Here is a 23,024-nt window from a genome sequence, read left to right as displayed (position 1 = left end):
AGTAGACTTCTTGAAGAAAGAGCGGTCAAATAGGTAATACAACAATGAAATAAAAACCCACAACCACTTACGGATTTATCCTTTTAATATTGGGAAATAACATTTTATCATTACGAGGCACCATAAAATGTAAACACAAATCACTGTCATAAACCTGGATATCTCTGCAAGGAAAAATACATGTGCTCACGCCGAGGTACCTTGTGTACATACTGTGCTGTGAGTTCTCTGCATTAATACTGTGTGCATGCCTCGTGAGCTGGATTGGAGACTTCGTCACAGCTCGTTTTTAAAAGAATAAACTATTGATTTGTATAACTACAGTAACATCCAGGTTTATCTTCCTTTCCATAACCATATTCCCTGTTATGCACACCATAGGAACATCACAGTGAAATGTATGATGAAACAAAATTTGTTTGATACACTAGAAAACATTGCTCAGTGATACATTTACATTCTATTTATATATGATTAAACATTTGTTCATACAGTACCTTCTACAGGATTACTGGGTAATTTGGGAGGTCAGGGTTCATATTTTTGAATATTACTAACATGATAGCTACGTTCCTTATATGCAAACATTTGATCTAAAATTTTGAGGGAAAAAAAAATCAGTATGTGGTTAAGCAGCTTCTTAAATACATGGTCTATGAAATCATATGCACTGTATGAAAAGGCTGCCAATGATGTATAAATGTATTCTTGATCGGCTTTTCACTACATCAAATTGAAATCAATATAGACCACAACACGGTCAGTCAGTTATATTCTTAATCTGAACAGCTGGGGGAAAAAGAAAAAGAGTATGTACATGGAAGGAACAGCAAAAGTAAATGCATTTGAACAAGGAATGTTAGGTGGCTGTTCTGGGTGAGACTTCTGTTGCAACTTTCATTTCCACAGTTGTGTGCTGAGAGTCTGACCAGAGGAGCTTCCAGTCCATCCTGCCGCTGTGCTGGGGGGCTGGCCAAAGCCCATCACACTGCTGGAACTGCTGAGGTTCATTCCAGCCATTTGCTGATTCATCTGGGAAGCACACAGACACACACACACACAAGCCCGGTTAATGCTGGTGCTGGAACACAACACGCTGTGAGCCACAAAGCAGTCAATCATGCCTCCAACTAGCAACCCTGCTAAAGTATGTTTTCCTAAAATTCATATTTCTCATTACATAAAAACATTGACTCAATGTAAGTTTCTAAGCGTTTTTCCATATAGCAGCTTTTTCTCAGTCACCATTAGTCATCAGGTGACTGGGCTGTGGCACTTGGAAGCCTGACGTTGAGTCTGAATAAACACTCCGCTAGTGAATTTATAGAGCATGTGACACAGGAAGGAGTCCGATGTGTCCCAGTTGAAGAGAGCTTGCTTTCCCATTTTCAAAGCTAACCAACAAAACTGTGATAAAAGAAACACTGAAGCAAGTAATACAGCCTTGTCTACATCTGCAACTCCAGATGTTTTTTGTTCCAGCAATATTTCTTTGGAGACCTCATAATCTTGACTGTATGAGTTTTTATAGAAATTGTCCATTTAGGTGGTAATCAACAAAGACTGAGGTGGATTTATAAATTGGAGTATCACCTAAATCTAACCATTCTTGCTAAAGAATCTACTCAAGATACTATGATTTCTTCAAAACAAGTGAAATCATTCACATGAAATTAAAGACAACACCTACTTAAAGGTGGGAAGGAGTTCAAAATTCAGCCCACGCCAGGAATGGTGCAGAAGTATTTATACTCTCTACAAATACTATCTAGTACTACAGTTTTCAGTGCTTAATGTAGAAGTATTCTTCAGGTTAATCTCCCTTGCCTTCTGAAAAAGGAACGTGGACGGACAAGCCAGAACTCAGCTGTATAGACAGAAGAGAGATGTTCAGCAAAAGGGCATTTGGAGCAACTAATAACCAGAGCTGATGAATGAGGGTGTTGGATAAGCAACATTAGATTCAAGTTAGAGACACCATTAGGTAAAAACCAGAGTTCATGTAAACATAAGCAAACAATACTCGGTTGCAAAATGAAACTGAAACTGGTGGGAAAAATTAAGTAAACTGCAAACTAGTATTTCAGGGTAAAACTCAGCCCTGCGTGGTTCTACATGTGTGCCTGCAAAAACAACCACCACTGAACATGGGCATTTGAAAAAAAGCAGATGAAAGCATGGTTTTGCTAGTTGTTAATCTCTTTTGGAGCAGAATTCTTAGGAAGCAGACTCTATAAAGCACGCTCTTCCCCTTTCAGCTGTTCACAGTTCCCCTACAGACTGGGGGATGGCTGCAAGCTGGTAACACCTGATGCGCCAGGAGTACGGAAACATGTTAAGAGCTTGTTTTCCGAGCCAACCTTTAATATATATTTAATAAGCATGATTTTAATTTCAAAACTGATATGGGTCTTTTTAAACCTAGATAGCTTGAAAAAGACTTGGCAGTAAATCCACAACTTTTTTTCAATTTGACATTTTGAAATTCTCACCTTTTACAAACTATTTTTCAAAGCAGAATGACAGCCTGGTCTATCCACGTAAGAAATCTTGCTCACCTTCATAAATGTTCACACCACAGGACTGAGCAGAACAGTGAAAATTAACATAATCCAATCTGAATAAGTCACTACGGTTCACTTCCTGAATTACTAGAGTGAGCAGCAATGATTTATTATATTGTTCTCATAATTCAAATGACAGTATGAAAAAAATAGTTATCATCCAAACTGAACTGTGAGAGAATCATTTAGGTTTCTTTTCCTCCCCCTCAATACACTCTCAAATACCTGATTTCTAGATGTTTCATTGGATAATGTACAAAGATAGTACACTAACTAACACTAGCATATGGTTTAAGTGTACACTAACACTTTTAGAGAACCTTTTAAACATGTTTAAGAAATTTAAAAACTTAGCACAGAAATGCTACAGATAAATAATAGATTAGCCTAAGCAAATTATTTACAGAAGAAGGTTAGAGTGCCCAGCACTCCACATTCCCCTGAAATTTATCTTGAAGTCTGTAAAAGAAAGTATTGATTGTTAATGACTGTCCTCAAGCAATTACATTGTGCTTTTATTTATACGGCAGTGGTTACATTTCAGTATTTTGTAACTACAGCTAAGCTAGCTCTGTACCTGGCTAGTTCAGATGCCAGGGTGAGAGCAGCTACTGAGGCAGAGGGCTGACTTTGCTCTACTTTGGCAACATTTATTCTCTGCTGAAGTATCAGTTACCTAGAATTGAATTATCCACTGATTTTTTAACATGGTCCTCTGAGCAGTTCCTAGTCCGGCAGTCTGTAACTTGCCCACACCGCTACTTTCCTCCTACAGCCTACACTGTGTATCTGCAAAGCAGCATCTTCTCTAAAGCACTCTTGTCTGGAATAGCAAGTCTTTACCTGAGAGAGGTTCCATTGAGCTTGCTGGCTTTGTTGCAATCCATACTTATTTTGTGGCGTGGCCATCTGTCCCACCATTCCACCTTGAGGTCCAACGACATTTTGAGGAAGTCCCATCACACCAGTTTGTGTAGTACCAGTAAATCCATTGGGCATTCCCATTCCTACCATCACACCTGTGCTCTGTCCCATGACTGGCACCGATTGTCCCATCATGTTTGCCATCATCCCAGTTGCTGCAGGCACAGGGACTCCCATGGATGGAAAGCCTTGAAAATGAGTTGGTGGTTGTGTGGTAAATGGCATAGAAGACGACCCCATGAACATACCTGCAGCAGAGAAGAGAAGATACTAGCAAAAACATTTTGTGATGTTCTCCCCCATCACTTAAGTCAGAAGGGCACCACACTAATTTTAAAGGATAACTTTGTCACATTATACATCAGTGCTGGTTTCTGGTAAAGGCAAAAAATTGCTTACAAACCCTCCAAGGGACTTGCCACCAGAGGTTAACTACCAAAAGGAGCCTGGCAAATCCCTGTGGTGAACCAGAATCTTTTAATGGCTGTATTGGAGGTCTTTGCTTTCCCACCAAGAGAGCTGAAATCAAGATAGGACCTCTGTCCTGATACTGGCAGCCTCCTCTTCACACAGTGGAGACTCACACCTCAAGTGATGAATTAGAGCAGAAGCTGAATTTACAAATCTTTCAGTAGATTGTATATTTCATAATTTGAACAGCTGTAAGTAAAATCACATACTGTTTAGGTTTTTTTTCTTTGCTTCTGCATTACGTTCCTTTCTCATTTTTATAACTGATAAAAATAAAAATCTCCATTTTAATATAGGTAGCAGGTAGCCAACTGTAGTTTCATACTTGTAGGAGATAACTATTCTAGGTAAAGCTTACAATAGGACCATGTGGAAAGCTTTGCAAAATTATTTACCCGGAGCATTTTGCTGCTGCATGGTTCCTGTGCCATACAGTGACAAGATGGAGTCTTTGGAGAGCTGCTTCTTGGCTGACTCTTCGGATTTTGTTGTTTGCTCAGTGAACAGATCAAGATCCCCGGATGCCGCAGACAAGGTGGCAGCTGCTGGTTTAGTGGAAGTGCTCTGGGAAATAAAGGTCAAGACAGACTACTGAATGAAACCTGCTAAAGGTGTGACATTAAATATTTACTGCACAGCCTCACTCCTGAACCAAGTTAACCTCAGTTCATCTACAGAAGTTAACTTTAAGTAAATAAGGATTTAAAAGGATGTGGTATGACCAAAGAAGGACCACCAGACCGAATGGAGATTACAAGGAAAACTAAATCCACAGCTGGCTCCAGTGTATACACATACAGATTATTCTTTCCTGTTGCTCCTATATTTTTCATCAGTGAGAAGCATAAATCATGAGCTGTAGTTAAATTATGAAAAATAATTAGGAAATCACAAGGTGATTGCAATTCACATCTCATTAATCCTCATGTAGGCAGAATAGATGAAAGAAGAGCTAAAACAAAAGATGAAGTGAATTGAAATACACTACTGCAACAAAGAAAAACAGTATTTTTGCAGGAAGGGCAAAAGTACAAGTTTTTATTGATTTACTTAAATAAAATTTCTAAAATACATAGTTTATAATTGGCTTAAAGTTCCTTAAGCACATTGCATTTATTAAGAAAGCCTAATTATCTAGAGTCCTCAGTACAGAAAAGACATGGACCTGTGGAGAGGGTCCAAACGAGGGCCACAACAATGATCGAAGGGCTGGAGTACCTTTCCTATGAGGAAAGGCTGAGAGAGTTGGGGTTGTTCAGCCTGGAGAAGAGAAGGCTCTGGGAAGACTTTAGAGCTGCTTTTCAGTTCTTAACAGGGAACTATAAGAAAGATGGGAAAATACTTTTTAGCAGGGCCTGCTGCGATAGGATGAGGGGTAATGGTTTTGAAAGAGGGCAGATTCAGGCTGGACATGAGGAAGAAATTCTGTACTGTGAGGGTGGTGAGACACTGCAACAGGTTGCCCAGAGAGATGGTAGACGCGTCATCCTAGAGCTAAGAATGATAGACCTTCGCTCAGTTCCTATACTATGTTTGGCAACAAAAACCCTGTTGTATGAGCTATAATTTAGCTGTGCTCACATTACATACTAAACATACATCATACATAAAACAGACACATCACTAAACTTACAAAATGTCTGTCTTCCTTTTTTCTGTCCAAGAATACTGCATAGTGGGTAAGTCTGTAGCATTTCTCTCCATGAATACTGCATAGCAGATAAATGTATAGCATAAGCCTTTCATCTAGGTTTATAGTAGGAGCTGGTTAAGTCAACTCTTTTTAAACACCCTTGAGTTTACCAATGGGCAAAATTGTAGGAAAAAAGTTACTCCTTCACATGATGTTGTTTACCAGTCCTTTATAAACTCAACAGTTTTTACTAGCATCCAGCTATACAGAACAGCAGGAAGAAATATTCTAAGTGGTTTTGAAACCTGTAATAAAGACACATATCTGACAGCAGAGTCAAAGTGCATGTGATCTTGAATGCTCAAGTGACATTTGAAAAAGGGAAAACAAATGGGTCCGTTTTCATTTGAGAATCATGTCTTGGCTATGTCAGTAGTTATAAATCCTCAGGTTTGCAGACATCACATTGTTTCAGTCTCATAATAAAACATTCAAACAGACATTTCTGTGCTCCAGAGTGCCATAAACCCATGTGCATTTAGCACTAAATGCTGCCTTTCAGGTTAAGCTGGAAAAGAAAAGCAATCCTGTGAAAAATCAAGACATACATTGCTTCTACAAATCAGTTTGAGGAACACCATTAAATTCTCTTCTCTTTCGATGTTCAGAAATCCCACTGTGGCATCTCAGAAGCACCTACCCTGCAGAACATCACGGTAGATACCTCCTGAGTGAGAAAGCAAGCCACACTACTCCACATGCTGTCCCTTCTATTTTAATGCATTCTGTTAATAGATATTAAAACAAGTGCTACTCATCTTAAGAATGTGCCATAGATTATCTGCTTTAACTTTTCCAGTTCCAAAGATAGGAACTTACTGTCGGGGTGCTCAACTGCAGAAGTCTCCAGGTGGGTGAGCCACGCAGGTGGCTTAAGGCATGGTGGGAAGCTTGCTCTATCCATAGTTTCATGATTAAAAGGAAATGTGATTTCAGTCTCTAAAACCCTACCTAGCATGTTGTGCGAAGTCGGCCCTCAGCAACAAGTAGGGGAAGGGAGAGTAAAAGATAAGGAATAAAAATTACAATCAAATCTGCTGAACAGTACTGATGCTTTTATCAGCGTGATCAAACAGAACATTTGGAAATGAAATTACAATATGCCAGTTCAATCAGAATTCCTTTCCATTATCGTCCCTTCCATTTCATACATTATGAAAACTACTGGGTAAACAAGTACAGATCACAGGTCCCAAACCATGAATTCAAGAATACAAACAGTTCTTTCCAGTTCAGCAGAGTGAAACAGAAAGCCTTCTGCAAAAATAAGCTTCTGAATTACCTTAAAAGAGCCCCACAGATGGGGAGATGAGCTGAGTACTCCTCCAAAGCCTCCCTCTCAGAAGCCACTGTGGGTAAGGAAGCCTGCACATGCGCATTCTGATCTGTACCAGCCCTGTTCAACACCAACATTCTTTGAGGCTGACAGTTACTTCAAGACAGCTGCAGCTTTAAGGAGTTTCTTCGTGTCCCAAAACTGCCTTTCTTAGCTACCACAGACATGGCAATGGGGTTGCTTCCAAACTGTCATGGTTATAAGAGAGGGAGCACGCCAGGTGCAGGGGTTATGCTACCTTTCCTTGAGGAAAGAAAGGCATACAAGTTCCAAGATGAGAAAAAAGACAGATCAGCACAGGTAGCAGTATTAGTTGTTCTTGATATCCATTCTTGATTTTGAGTATGAAGCTTGAGACCCTAAATCTTTAGCAGCTCTAAGCAGAAGCATCTGCTGTAGCCTCTCCTAAATATCAGCATCACAAAGCAATAAGAGGTCTTGAAAAGTATGACTTGGAGCCCAATAACCTGAGAACATAAAAGTATATTCAGCAATACCTATTAAAAAAGAACTAGACAAAGGAATATAAATGAAAAGGGAAGACGATACTACCTCCTAATTCTGTAATATAACAAAGCAGTACAGAAGTTTGAAGGGTTGAAAAAAACATAGCCATTACTGCTTAAAGAGTTTCCAGCCATAAATGTGAGAACTATGAATTCCTTCTGTGTGAATGAACAGTTCCCTGAAGGAAAATACACACACGAGTGCACAAATTTACGTATACATGTAACTAAATAAATTTTACCTGAACAGGAGATGGAGCAGCTGCTGGTAAAGGATTAGAGATCATTGGACCAAAGATATCCAGGTCATCATTCAGCGTTGTGACAGCAGCAGTGCCTCCATTTGTAACAGATGCTTCAGCTGGACCATCTTAAACAGACAAGTTTAAAGTGAAAATGATTAATATTTTCAAAGCATGAGAAAAATTAAAGCTGCCCATTCCCTTCTATCCTGTACCCATCAAAGATTCAACTTCTGAGAGATTTTTCAGACTGACATTGTTCAGAATTTGTAAGGACTTCTTTACTTAAAAAGACGGTAAATGTGTGCTTCAAAAAAAAAATCAAACCACCCAAACAAAAAACCCCCCAAGCCTGAAAAAAATAAGAAAAAAACACAACCAATAATGAACCGAAACAAGAAAAGACATTCCTAAGGGCAGACACGCCAACACAGTACACCTTATTCATTTTTCAAGTGTCTTTTTTAAGCACACCAACATTTTAGTGAGAATTTAAACAGACGCCTTACTAAGTCCCAAAATTGGTAGCCATGTATCAGACAAAATACACTGATCTGTGTTCTTGAATTAAAATCTGTGTTTTTGAATCACAGAACACCAGGCTGGGAGGGACCTCAAGGATCATCTGGTCCAACCTTTCTAGGCAGAGCATGACGTAGACTACACGTCCCAGCACTCTGTCCAGCCAAGCCTTAAAAGTGTCCAACATTGGGGAATCCACTGCTTCCCTGAGGAGATTACTGCAGTGGCTGATTGTTCTCATTGTGTAAAAATTTCCTCTTGTGTTCAATCAGAATCTCCCCAGGAGTAACTTGTGCCCATTACACCATGTATTTCCCATGTGACTCCTTGAAAAAAGGGAGTCTCCATCTTCTTTGTAGCCACCCTTCAAATATTGGAACATGGTGTTACGGTGTCCCCTGAGCCTACTTTTCAAGGCTGAACAAACCCAGTTCTCTCAGCTTTCCTCATGTGGCAGACTTCCCAGTCCTCTGATCATCTTTGTGGCCCTTCTCTGGGCCCTCCTCAGCCTGTCCACGTCTTTTCTGTAGAGCAGGAACCAAAACTGAACACAGTATTCCAGGTGTGGCCTGACCAGGGCTGAGTGAAGTGGGATAATGACATCCTTATCTCTACTCGTGATGCCCTTGTTGATGCAATCCAGCATCCTGTAGGCTTTCTTTGCTGCAGCAGCACATTGTTCACTCATATCAAGCTCACTGTCGACCAGAACCCCCAGGTCTCTTTTCACAGAGTTCCATAAAGTTCTTCTTGATATGCCAATTTGCTCAAGGGTACATAATTCAACTTTGCAGTAGGAAAAAGGTCCATCCTTCCTCCTTTTTCAAAAAGTACTTTGCACTGACTTAATCCCATAATTCCACAGGAACACCCCTCATTATCTGTAAGAACCTACAGCTCTTGGTCTATACAAAGTTAACCTTCTACAGCTATGGTGCTTGTAACCACTTTAACACACAAATACATTTGTGATGAAGGTGAAGGTGGATATATACCAGACAAAAAAAAGTACTGAAGTATTATGGTTTAAGGAGACTTAAAAAAACCAAACAACTTCAAAAGATGTAGGGACAAAAATATAACAAAATGTTTTTAAGGAACAGAGCAACCATTTCTCATTTGACTTCAAGCTGTCCAAGAACAAGTGAAAAGACTTGTCTAATGAATTTTATATCGAAGCATATCACAAATGGGTTGCTGTTACACAGAGCTCAACAAATACAAAGGTGAGTCTAGATTCTGCTGAACACTATGATGACTGCGTAGTGTTTACAGCAAATTTAAGAAAGCTTTTTTAAGCAAATTAAGTCTGAAAGTATCCACTACTCACTGCAAAACTCTGGCAGAACAAATTAGCTGAATTAAGTCAAAACTTTCTCTCCAAATGAAACACCATCATGACAATTTACATGGCTGTTTATATACATATATACACACATATATCTACCTCACGGAGGGATCAGTATTCTAGCATCTTGAGCTTACAGTACACTGAAAAAATGACTACTAGCATCATAAAATTATTTCTACCTGATGCTAAGGATGCTTAAAGAATAACCTTTCTTTCAGCTGCTTGTGTTGTATTATCCAGTGTAAAGCAAAATTTAACTTACCTAGCATGCTAATTAAAGGATTTGGGTTGTTTTGTTTGTTTTTAAAGTCTCACAATTACACATAGGTAGCTAATTTAAAACATATCCGCCAGATACTTAAGACATACACTGACAAACTAACATGGCAATATATTCCAAATTTTCAACACAACAGAATACAGATCGCCACCCTTTAAAAGCATCAGGAATGTTAAAAAATAGTTGCTATGTATTTCAGGAAAGGTTACTTTCTCCTTTTACTAAACCATAAGAAGTTATTTTCCAGTGTCTTACACCCACAACAGTTACCTACCTAAGTGAAAAGGTCAATTTCAAGAGCAGAGGTCAATCACTGGAATATCAACATTAACAGTTTACTGATAACACATGAAACATACGTCTTACTACACCAGAGAAACATGTAAGGCTGAAGGCAGATGTGAGGCTTAGGCACTTTAATGTTTCTAGAACTCTGCTGCAGCGTCTGATGAGTAAAGAGCACGGTTAAGATGCAGTATTTAACTAAAATTATATCATAAGAAGCTTCCAACACTTATTTAAAATAATACAATGCCATCTCTCACGTAACCACAACATTCTTTCCCATTTAATTTTTCTAAATAAAAAAAGACGGGACAGAACAATAGAGTAAGTTTATTACTTAGAAAGAGGGTTTCTCTTTGCTCTCCTCTATTTTTTTTGGGTTTTTATTTAAGAACACAAATAACTGGCAGACTATAGCAAGAGTTTTCTCCCTGCACATCAAATACTGTAATTTTTCATTACTTTGTTCTGCACAGTGCAGCTGGAGACTACCCTCCCCAGCAGCCCAGGATACTCAGAAATTGAAACAACAGAGCAGAAACAGTAAGAAGCACCAGTCACTTCACCAGCCTGGTAATCACTTGACTGGGGAACTATCACAGAAGACCAACAAGATTTTGTCTGTTAACTCATATGGAATGGCACTGCATTCTGAAAATCTGTTCAGAAATCACACTCAGGGATGCCTTCTCATTTCTGTCTGCTTTCCAACTCCAGTGGAAGTTGGCCACCCTTTAGCTGCCTTGCATGAAAGTGTTTATTTTAAAAGTAAAGACTGTGACTGCCATATATTTGAAAACTTGACAACAGAAGTCACGAATGCTAAAATCTGGCAATGTGGAACACGTCAGGAGCTACCACCATCCGTGAATATCTGTATTCAGGTCTTACTCTAGAGATACTGAACTTGCGCTTTACTATGTATGTGTAGGAAATGTGGCACAGCTACAGCTGCTACAGGAGCCACAAGTTTGAACTGACTTCAGTATATGTAAAATCCCCAGCATGTTTTTTAAACACTTACTCCACCTTTTTAATACAGGGAATTATGAAACAACCAAGTGTAAGGGTGCTGGTTTGAAATTCCTTTGGAGCTATATGCTTGCTTTTGTGACTACTTCAGATACACAAATTATTTTATAGTCTTAATTTAGTATTGAACATGAACATTAATAGCTTGGTATTTGCTAATTCTCAAATCCACTTCATGTCAATGGGAAATTTAAACTACATTGTCCATGCTAGCAATGGCAAGCAGACCAAATAACAAGGACCAAAATACACTGAAGGCAGGGATATGGCAAACACAAAGTGAGTGGCATTCACAAGAAACTAAACCTTAGCAAGTGTATTTATTACCCGAACTTGTGCCAAGTTCATGAGGATAACTGTCTGCAAGAACTAAGAAAGACCAAACAACTCCACAAAGACAAAATAGCCATGGGAATAGCTTGGCAATATTGGATCTTCTATGTTGAGTAAACAGTGAGTGGCTTGAACAATGGCCACGGGGTGAAGTAGCCACCTAAGCCCATTTTATTACCTTGTCATGATTTGACTTTGCTGGGAGGATTGCCCCTCCAACAATCCTGCAAAACAAACTCATCTATGATTATGACAGAGCTACTTACATCTTAGCACAAAGGTCTCCTCCTTCCCTTATTTCTGTTCTGATGAATGGAAGTTAGTGGACAGCAAAATGACCATACGTATAATCTGCTCCACCATTTCATCCACACCAGTGATTTCAGATGTGTGTTAATGTACTGGCAATTTAAGTAATAAGCTTCTTTTGAGGTCATTCTGCAGATAGGCAATTCCAAAAATCTCCCGAAAACCTCACTGTTTCAGATAAATTCAGGAGTGAACTGTGCCTAGTATTCATGCAAAAGGATTGTCTAGAATTAATAATTTAATGTTCTAATTTTCTCAGTAAGGCACATGTATTAAAAAAAAGTCTCTTTTGTCATATTCCAAAGTGGTTCATTCTCACTGAACATAAAAAAGTTTAACTGAAAATTTAAATGTAATCATTTACTAAACCAGGCATTTCATGTATTTAGAACATTCACAAGAGAACACATTTGCAAGAACATTGTATTTTTCAAGTATTTAAAATGCTACTTATAAATTAAAACTATGAAAACCCAGGGTTATGCTAGATTGCTTCTGTAAGAGTGTTACTCGATAATGTACATATCTTCTATCTCTTACTGAATTTTACACTACAAAATAAATACAGTCCGTATCAGTGAAGAAACAGACATTTTGAATTACTGTTTACAACACAATTTTAAGGCTGAATGAATAGTATTAACAGATGATCCCGTCTTACTGATTTCTCAGAGATGTATTAGTTAGAATATTTATACCTATTAAAAAGCAACTCTGAAAACATTCCCTCCCACCATGAAACAAAAAGATTCCATAAAGAACTAAATTTCAGAATACAGAACAAACCTAAGAGTGTTTTCACTTCAGTTTATTACCTGTATCAGTATTGGTATCTTTCTTTAAATATACATATTCATGCAGGCATTCACAGGCTTGTATGTCAACATAATAGTTCACACTTCTTATACAGAAATTACCAGTATTTGCAATTTCAATGCACCAGGTCATGGACTAAGAAGCACTTCCTCCTTTCCCTTTTCATTTTAAAGTATTTCCATAATATAAGAAAGATACTCCAGCAGAGTTCTGAGTTCTAAATCATTCTAAGTAAATTACTTTTCATCCAACTTGTGCTGCCTGCCATTAAAAACTGATCAGAAGAGGTGGTGTGTATTTGACAGAAGGAGACACAGCTGTAGTCTTTGCAAGGAACAGGTAAAAATCAGATTAAGTTATTTAGGCCTGTATGAATATTTTGAGAAGTTTATAGTTTCAACCATCACAGAATTGCTTTGAATCAACTAACTTTTATCTACAGTACTTCCATCGCTTTTCTGGGAAATACATCTGCAGCTAGGAATTAAGTATTAGATGTGGTAGAAGCCATTGCAGTGAGAGCGAAGGCAAGGCAGAGCTTCCACGCTCAGTCAGAGAAGGTAACGTGTAAAGTCAAGAGTGGCTGTCCTTCACTTCAAACTCCTAGCTGTGGTCCCAAGACTTCTCTTCTTACAATTTATGACAATATGACAGAAAACATCCAACTGCTATCTGCCATACTGTGCAACAGCAGATGCTGCCTCTGAATTCAGATTAGGAAGTATTGTTTAAATTCCATAGCTGAAACAAAAGCTATTTAATGGGATATATTTAGGAAGTGAAAGGTTCCAGTGAAGTTTACCTTTACAGTGCTTTTCTGTATATATTTTATTAATGCCTGACATGACAATTTCCAATTCAGTGCTGGCTTTTGTTATGAAATCATTCATATACACATATTTATCACTGTACCAACAGTGAGAATAACCAGTGGGAGAGCTTCAAAGGGACAGCAAGAGAAGGAAACACAAGAAAGAAGGTCTGCTCTTAAGCTTTGCATGGTGTTTCTGAAACTCATTTTCTATAGGGCAAACTATTTACAAGAAGTTTGTTACTAAGCTGCCATGTATTTTTATATATACAACCATTTATGAGAGTTATACCAAGACTTGCAATAGAGGAAGAATATGCATATGATTATTTATTATACCAAACTACTAGAAATACAGAACTGAGAGAAATAGTTCAATACTTAAAATCTGGGGCAAAGATACAAACAATGTTTGCCTGTCTGAAATTATTGTAGAGCTATTTACTGCATTAATAAAATTTTATTTACTGCTAAAACCTTTGCAGAAGTGAAAAAGCATTCATAGGGAGGCCATTTCCATACAATACTTCTTAAAATAGAACATGGAAAGCCAGAGAGCTAACAACGCTGCATGCCTCAAGTGGTTGTAAAGGTTTTCATTTTGGGTAGAGACATTGCTTACCTAAGCATAATCTTAACATAGCAGCAATACTATAAACATTAACATGTTTAGAAGCTCAAGAAATGATTCCATGTAAACTTCGTAAGTTTCAACAAGGAAAAGTGTAAGGTCCTGCAGATGGGCCAGAGCAGCCCTAGGTATCAGTACCAGCTGGGGGATGAAGGGACTGAAAGCAGCCCTGCAGAGAAGGACTCAGGGTACTGGTAGATGTAAAGCTGGACATGATGTATCAAAAGGAGCGTTACCAGCAGGTCAAGGGAGGTGATTCTCCACCTCTACTCTGCTCTGGTGAGACCCTAGCTGGAGTACTGTGTCCAGCTCTGGGTCCACCAGCATCAGATGGATTTGGACCTGTTGGAGCGAGTCCAGAGGAAGGCCATGAAGATTATGAGAGGGCTGGTGCACCTCTCCTACGAAGACAGGCTGAGAGAGTTGGGCTTGTTCAGCCTGGAGAAGAGAAGGCTCACGGGGACCATATCACAGCCTTCCAGTACCTAAAGAGGGCTTATAAGAAATATGGGGACAAACTTTTTAGCAGGACCTGTAACAAAAGAACAAAGGGTAACGGTTTTAAACTAAGAGGGTAGATTCAGACTAGATATAAAGAAGACATTTTTCACACTGAAGGTTGTGAGGCACTGGAACATGCTGCCCAAAGAAGTTGTGGATGGCCCATCCCTAGAAACATTCAAGGTCAGGTCAGGTTGGATGGGACTCTGAGCAACCTGGTCTAGTTGAACATATCCCTGCTTACTGCAGCAGCGCTGGACTAGAGGACCTTTCAAGGTCTCTTCCAACTCAAACTATTCTTTGATTCTGTGAGTCTATGAGTAGTCTTCTTCTTCTAACTTGCCGTTTTATGAATCGTAGGTGAGTAGGTATGTTATTATTATTATATGTGGTTATTCAGGACATGGACCTGTTGGAGTGAGTCCAGAGGAGGGCCATGAAGATGCTCAGAGGGCTGGTGCACCTCTCCTACGAAGACAGGCTGAGAGAGTTGGGCTTGTTCAGCCTGGAGAAGAGAAGGCTCACGGGGACCATATCACAGCCTTCCAGTACCTAAAGAGGGCTTATAAGAAATATGGGGACAAACTTTTTAGCAGGACCTGTAACAAAAGAACAAAGGGTAACGGTTTTAAACTAAGAGGGTAGATTCAGACTAGATATAAAGAAGACATTTTTCACACTGAAGGTTGTGAGGCACTGGAACATGCTGCCCAAAGAAGTTGTGGATGGCCCATCCCTAGAAACATTCAAGGTCAGGTCAGGTTGGATGGGACTCTGAGCAACCTGGTCTAGTTGAACATATCCCTGCTTACTGCAGCAGCGCTGGACTAGAGGACCTTTCAAGGTCTCTTCCAACTCAAACTATTCTTTGATTCTGTGAGTCTATGATCTACAGATGCATATATGATATTTATTTACTTCTAAATAAATCTTTGTAATTTCTTAAATGCAGCTTTCCAACTTACGACCAACCATGCTGCTTTGGCACTTACCAAATAATACCAACAAAAGTATATTTCTCAGTTATGCAACATCCAGCTGCATTTCATATCACGAGTAAACTCTCAAAATTTCACGGGATTCCCTCAGAGAATATTTCCCACACACTAGTAGATAAACAGTTTTTAGCATATTGCACTTCCCCTCCAACCATGCTGGATGAATGCCCCACACATCACATTCAGTTCGCAGTAACAGCCTAGTAAATTTCTTATCTTCTGCTCATTCACTGTAACTTACTAACAATGGTTATTCCAGAATGTAAAATTGCCTATTTTATGAAGGGCACATCTGTCCCCATTGTCTAGGGACAACAGGGTAAAAGATGTAGAGTATGTAAAATGTACATTCTTTCTTTCTGATAATTCTGTACAGTAATAGTTTAAAAATACTCGTTTTTCATTTTTTTCTGTTTGTTGAAATAATTTCTAAGTGACATACCTTGACAAACAGACTGATCCAAAATTGCTTGCGTAGTATTTCAAGAAAAGAGTCCCACTATCACACATCGCTATCATACAATTTTTTACAAGTATTTAAAAAATCTATTTACATCTACCTGGCATAAGTGGAGACAGCTACCTTGAAAGACAAAAAGCAGCAGAGAACACAAGGTTAACACCAGAGAGATTAAAATACAGCACCGGCAATGACTTAAGTGCTTGAAGAACCATGGTTTACACACTGCGACTTTCAAACTGAAAAATGTTTCCTATAATTTTCCTATTAAAAATTAATGTTATAAAATCCCATATTATTGATTTAAGAATCTATTTTAAGTCCCTACATTTTCAGTAGAGAACCAAATAATTGTAGAGGTACTAAAAAAGCAGCTTCAGTTTTAGCCTACAGAAATAGGCTGTGATTTTTCACAGTATGAGAAGAGACAGAAGGAATTTGGGGTTGCACAGCAAGAACACAAACACTAGTGCTTGTGGAGAACCTAAGAATATTTAGCTTGTACATGTCCATTTCCCCACCTTTCTGTGTCTGGAGTACCGAACTAAAATCTACTCTGAATCAAAATGTCAAAAGCCACAAATGTTGTTGGATCATCAGAAAGTGAACATCCAAATAGCATCTCAATAATAAACCCACTGAATGGCAACTCCAAGGAACCACATGTATCTATGTAAAAAATCTCAGACGAAACACAAACATAATAGTACAGTCACTGAGGGTATTACAATTTGCCTAGGCATACTATCTTGAAATATTTGAAATTTGTAAAGAAAAAGGAACCCAATTTATATTGTCTAACTACTCCTATCTCACAGGATGTTTACCTTCTGCTGAGGTTACTATTAAAAACCCATCTGAGACTTAACGGGCAATGATCCAAATGTTAACCCCATACCTCAAGCCAGCACTGAGGCTTACTCAAGAAAACACTTTGCAAGAAGCTGGGCTGTTTTGAAAGCCAAAATTATTCTAGCATGAATTGTGATCCATTAAAATTAGTTAGTCTGCCATCACAAGCAATTCTGACCTGCCCTAATAAAAGCTACTGCTGTACTTCATTTGCAGAAATGAAGTTGTAAGAGAATGAATCCTCATTAGAAACATGTCAACTAACTCAATAAGAAGAATGAGCTATGCAATCATATCCATTTTAATATTGTTTGATATGACATCTCAAACACCTTAATTGGCAGTGTGCCGCTGCAGCAACAAAGGCAAAAGGGATTCTGGGTTGCCATCAGCAGGGGCATTACTAGCTGAGATCAGATGTGATCATTCTGCTCTCCTCAGCACTTGCCAGGCACAGGTGTGGGGTCTGTGCACAGTTCTTGTCCCCACAATTTAAGAAAGATAGATTTCTTAATAGAAATCTAGATAGATTTCTAGACTGATAGATAGATAGACAGACTGGAGAGGGTCCAAAGGAAGGCTGTGAAGATGGTCAAAGGGGCGGAGAACCTGCCCTATGAGAAGAGACTGAAGAAATTATGTCTTTTCTCCCTGGAGAAGGCTGAGGGCAGATATCATTCCGGTATGCCAGCAATACACTATGAAGGGCAGCTACAAAGAGGACAGAGGCTCTCTTCACAAGGAGCCACATGGGGAAGACAAGGGCCAACAGGTACAAGCTGCCCCAGAAGTTGTTTCATCTTGACATAAAAAAAAATTTTTACAGTGAGATCAATTACCTGAACAACCTCCCCATGGATGTGGTAGAGTCTCCATCACTGGAGGTTTCCAAGATGCAACTGGACAGGATGCTAGATATTCTCATGCAAACAACACTCCCTTTCTCATATATTGGGCTAGATGGTCTTTCGAGGTCCCTTCCAAACTGGGCTACTCTATGGTTCTATGACATATTGGGTTGAAATTATCTTTCTTTTAATACTATCTGAAGCTGTCTATTGCAGAACTAATTAAAAGACAACTCTCCAAATGAAATATGCAGGTCTGCTTTCATTAAACACATTTCTCATTTGCAGCTCAGTGAATTCCAAGTGCTACTAACTTATTATGCTGCCTTTCAATTTGTTATTTAAAAGATCTTTAAACACTCCCTCCTCTAAAATTATGGGGTTTTAACATACAAATTATAAACTTTGCCCTTTGTATATCACACTGAAGAAGCACAGCTGTTGAACACTAATTATAAAACTCTTTCTATTGCATATTACATCTCAACTTAGCCTACGTAATCCATGTTCATTAACATATCATAAAATTGTTACCAAGATTCTTTCGAAATCGTGACTAAAAGGGTACAGAAGCCTAGCAATCTCAAACCCACATATTGATTAAATTTCAGTTCTTAATTAGTTTGCTGGTCTGATAAAGGAAAATAAAGGAGAATCAGCTTTTCATCAAGTCTAAATTACCTTTTTTTTAAATAGTTTCATTCTACATCCATAATCTAACTTGTATTTGTGTTAATTAAGATTTGCTTGCCTACGGTAGCAGGTTACTTGGAATGAGATACAGACCACAACACACACATAACTGGTACAAAACCAGTATTTTACTACTGGTTACTACTCCAGGAAAACAACGTGAATTTTGAATGATAATGTGAATTCTAAAGCAGAGAAGACAATTATTGGGTTTTTTGCAGCATTATTCATACCTTAAAAACAAAACTAAAAAAAATCCCATTTTTTTTTAAAGTCAAGTTTTTAAAATAAATACATTTAAAAGACTTATCAGCCTCCTCCAACATCCAGTAGAAATTGTGTTGAAATTCAAAAAAACCCCAACATTATATTGGTATAAATTGAATACTCTCTAATATCCACTCACAACTCTTAAAAAATTTTCCTAACACTGAACAAAAGGAAATAACAATACTGTAATATTTCACTCTTCTGGTTCCATTTTTAGATTCTATCAAATGGAGAAAAACCCCACACTGACAGTAACACTAAATAAATGAAAGGTAGAGTTTATGAATATGGCCTTCAAGAAGCACAGAAAAGGCATAAACCCATGAAAGTACAGCTAGATAGTGCAAAATAAATGATTGAGGTCCAAACAAGTTCATTTACAAGGCAAATAGACAGTTACCTGCCAGTCAGAAAACAAAAGATAAAAATGAGATGGTCACAGTCAGAACACAACACTGAAATGCCCAGCGTATTAAGTTTTACAAGGCACTAGTCAGCTGCAGTCAGTTTACTGTTTTTTTAACTAATACAGGAATTTTATGACATAAGGTATTTTACAGATACACAATTCAGATGACCTCAGCATTTTCATTAAAAAGAACACTTGTGCCATAAATATTGAAATACCACAACCCATAAGCCCTTTGAAGATCACTTTGATAACTTCCCCTTCCCACAGGAGCTCATTACTCTCCTTAGCAAAACACAACTATTGATATACTCAGATCCCTATGGCATTTCCTTTATAGTTTCAAATTTATAGACTCAATCTTACAGTTTTCAAGTTCATCTAACTATCAGTAAGCACAAATAAAATAAAAGTGTATCTATTAAAATATAAAACAACGTATCTGTGTTTGATTTAAAAACAGATAATTACATATTGCTTACCAAGTCCTAAAAGGTCAATAGTGGGTTCTGATGACTTTTTTGGACTTGCTTTAGCTTCTGATTGCTGTTCCTCTTTCTTCTGTGGCTTTAAAAGAAACAAAACAAACACAAGTAACCTTTCTGAAAAAGTGAAGGCTTAAAAAATTCTCATTAAAGATGCTGCTCCTTTATCAGAATCAGAAGTAAAATCTCTTTATATATTTGTTTATCCTAATGAATTTCATTTGTAATGGAAGTTGCAGTTATGGTCATACGGGACATGGCACACTACTGTAAAAAAATTAACCTTATACCTTCACTAGCATGTGATCAATTTTAAAATACATCTAAGTTCCAGGATAGGTTAAAAATAAGCTGAAATCTTAAACTGAACCACTGCATATCATGCACTAGGCAAAAAGCTGTCTATAATTTCATTTATTGACTAATTTCAGCATCCAAATTACACAGTTCTGCAGCACTGAAGAGAAAAATCTTAAATTCGAAAATCAGAAGCAGATTAATGACATTATTTAGCCTTTCTGAAAACAGCACCTGCAGAACACGCAGAATTTATAGATGCTGAGCACAAATGGACACAATCTGTGTTCCTGATCTCTTCCTTTGTAAACCTGAAGGCAAGTAACAGCATTCTTCTCCTTTGGAAAAGGGAACTCATAGTCATTTCTTGCCTAGAGACTTCAAAATACAAGATGGTATTGGTGTGAAATTTGATTATGAAAAAGACTTCATAAATCTGTTTATAGTTGTTCTCATATCAATATGAAGCTGGTCACCATACCCATCAAAATATCAATTTTTAAAATTAATACAAACTGGTTTATAGTAGTGACATGACAAATGCATTCTTTTGCATGCATTTAAAATGCATTTACTCTACAATTATCACAAAAGCATAAGGTGGATTGGTTTATCAATGACTACAGCCTTTAACTAGAACCAATTACTGAGTAACGGCGGTAGAGCACTTTTGGGCTGGGTGCTAGCTTGACACCAACCTGCTTCACCCCCATAATGTGGCTTTGACAGAGTCACCGAGGCTCCTGAGCTTGCTGAAGTCATTAGATCTTAGTATTCAGTACTAGGAGAACTTTATACCTCAACACATGGGTATAAAGTAGTTCTTATTTAGGTAACCCTTTACTTTCATCTCTTGGAAACTGGGCATAACGAGTAATGAGCTTGGTGTTTGTAAAGGGCAGTCAGGAAACTCAAGAGTATTCAAAGATGGCTCAAGTGAACAGAAGCCTGTCATAGTAGTGACACTGCTCTTATGTGAGCAAACCTCACTGAAAACCTCAAAGAAAGAGCTGCAATGAACTGAACTCCATTTCTCTAGGGAACAGGTACTTTCACACTCAAACTGGTCCTTGCTAATCTCTAGAAGAAATACATGCTTCCTCTTGCCAAAAATCGTTATGTTCACTTTACATACCTTGTACAAGACCAAAATTGTTTGGGAAGCTGCCTGCTGGAAAACTATTTCACAGATACCTGATTCTATGTTGTATTACAACTTTCATCTTGGAGTATGTGATCTGAACAATAGCACACTAATTCTAAATGCTGCCCAATATTGCAGAGAAAAAACCTCTCCTGTTTGGTATGAGAAAAAAAGTACAGTTTTTGAAAGTAGATGTTTTCATATCAATAATTTTTTTTAACGTGACCATTCAAAATGAAGTTTTCTACAGCTTACCAAACCTCAGTAAATATGCCATAAACCTTAAATTATTATTAACATCAGAATTAACAGTGAGTATTTCAGAACAGAATTTATCATAAGAATTTGCACATTTCGTTCTTCTCCAAGTCTGTAAGGAACACCCCAGGTCACAGAAGCTGTAAAAAGATGCATTTCTGACGTGTTTCTTCATTTCATGAAACTGACATTTTTGCTTAAACAGCTTAACTGTTCTGAATATAGAACAACTTCTTTAAACTGAAAAGCAAAACTGTTGGAACTATACTAAATGTGCAAATTTTCATTACTCCAGATTAGATTTATGGTAAGTACCTAAAAGCACAAGATTGAAATAAATTAAAGTTTGACAGGGTTGGTTTAGAATGTAAACTTTTCATAGCAACCAAAACACTTCTGCATACATTAGTAAGTAAATGGAGTGTTCAAACAGCACTCTCTTTTATGTAGTATTTATTACTGTAGAAAATGGTCCAGCTGAAGAAGGTATAAGGAAACCAATGCCTCACTAAATAAAGCATTCTGTACCAGAGATCATACCATCTTTCTGGGTCTGGAGCAGATGACCTCCAAAGGTCCCTTCCAGCCTATATAATATTGGCATTAACAGGGTGTTGAAACTTTCCAAAAAGAACAGAGAAGGAGCCACTGGAAAATTTTATTTCAAATCATAAAGAGAAATGTGATGTTTAATTTCTTTTCTGGTAGTTTTACTCCAGCAGGACTCATACATGACTAAGCTTTCTGTAGAGTGGTCTTTTGAGATGTTAAAGCTAAATATTGCGCAGAATGAGCACAGAAGCATGCAGGAGGAAAAAAACCCCACGTAACAAGACAGTGACATTTCTTAAACTTAATGTTTAATTTAGTGTTGTGCTTTATCTAAAAATTACCACATTTTGTAGAGGTGCAATACAGCATGACAAATGCTTGGGAATTCTGCAGCACTAAGATTCATCTCAGTTTCTATTACTAGTCTGCTTGACTCCCACAGCAATTATTTTTAAGTACTGACACCAGTACTAGATAAACTATTCTTTGTCAAGTCCTTTGAAAAAAGGTTGCATAAAAATAGGAGACGAAGCAGCATTAAATAACCTGCAAATAGCATTAAAAATCTGCTATGAAAAAAACAAGTAGGAGGAAACAGGTACACAATTTTGTGCAATTATTTTTAAGTGGAGCCTTCAAGGTTACTTGGGTCTGCTATTTTTTTACAACATTCAAGGTTGACTCAGCAACATATGTGGCTTTCTTAAGTGAAGTACATAGTTACAGCAATTCCTAGATATATTTACTTTGGGTCATATATTAAGAGCTTCTCATTCAAAATCATTGTTATGGTACTACTACATACTTCTGAGACACTGTCCTCGCAAGCAGCAGAGCACCAAAATATCTTTCATATGCAGGCCTTACATTTCCATTTTTCATACTAATGTTCACTACGCTGTTCTTCAAGGTTGTTCTCATGTTGGAATATCTAGGGAAAGCAAGCAATGTCCTCTGCCTTAAATTATTCTAAGATTACTGAAAAACAGTTTCTTTGTAAATATCACTGAAAGAGACTGAAGCCAGAATAAGCTTCCAGGGATTCAATTCTTTTGCATTCTTTGCATGATCACCTCATTATGTAGCATGACTTGGAATTTTCTGCCTTAAGTAAAACTGAGCCCCTGTTTTGAGAAAAAACACGATAACCA

At 37.9% G+C, this 23,024-nt stretch overlaps 1 protein-coding gene across 1 annotated transcript in view; it reads right to left on the bottom strand.

Moving 5' to 3' along the window:
- Positions 1-67: 67 nt before the first annotated feature.
- The window catches only part of SMAP1 (small ArfGAP 1), a gene marked incomplete at its 5' end in the record, with an annotated part of 58,224 nt that continues 35,267 nt past the window's right edge, over positions 68-23,024 (bottom strand). Inside the window, 5 exons of the mRNA XM_010014320.1 lie at positions 68-1,032; positions 3,408-3,736; positions 4,355-4,523; positions 7,737-7,864; positions 19,620-19,704. Coding sequence (XP_010012622.1) covers positions 898-1,032; positions 3,408-3,736; positions 4,355-4,523; positions 7,737-7,864; positions 19,620-19,704 — 846 coding nt within the window. The remainder of the gene's footprint in view (positions 1,033-3,407; positions 3,737-4,354; positions 4,524-7,736; positions 7,865-19,619; positions 19,705-23,024) is intronic.

Source organism: Nestor notabilis, unplaced genomic scaffold (genome assembly GCF_000696875.1).
Source record: "Nestor notabilis isolate BGI_N333 unplaced genomic scaffold, ASM69687v1 scaffold15035, whole genome shotgun sequence".
Taxonomy (NCBI): Eukaryota; Metazoa; Chordata; class Aves; order Psittaciformes; family Psittacidae; genus Nestor; species Nestor notabilis.
Note: the sequence above shows the minus strand (reverse complement) of the source record. Positions and strands in the feature narration are given on the sequence as shown.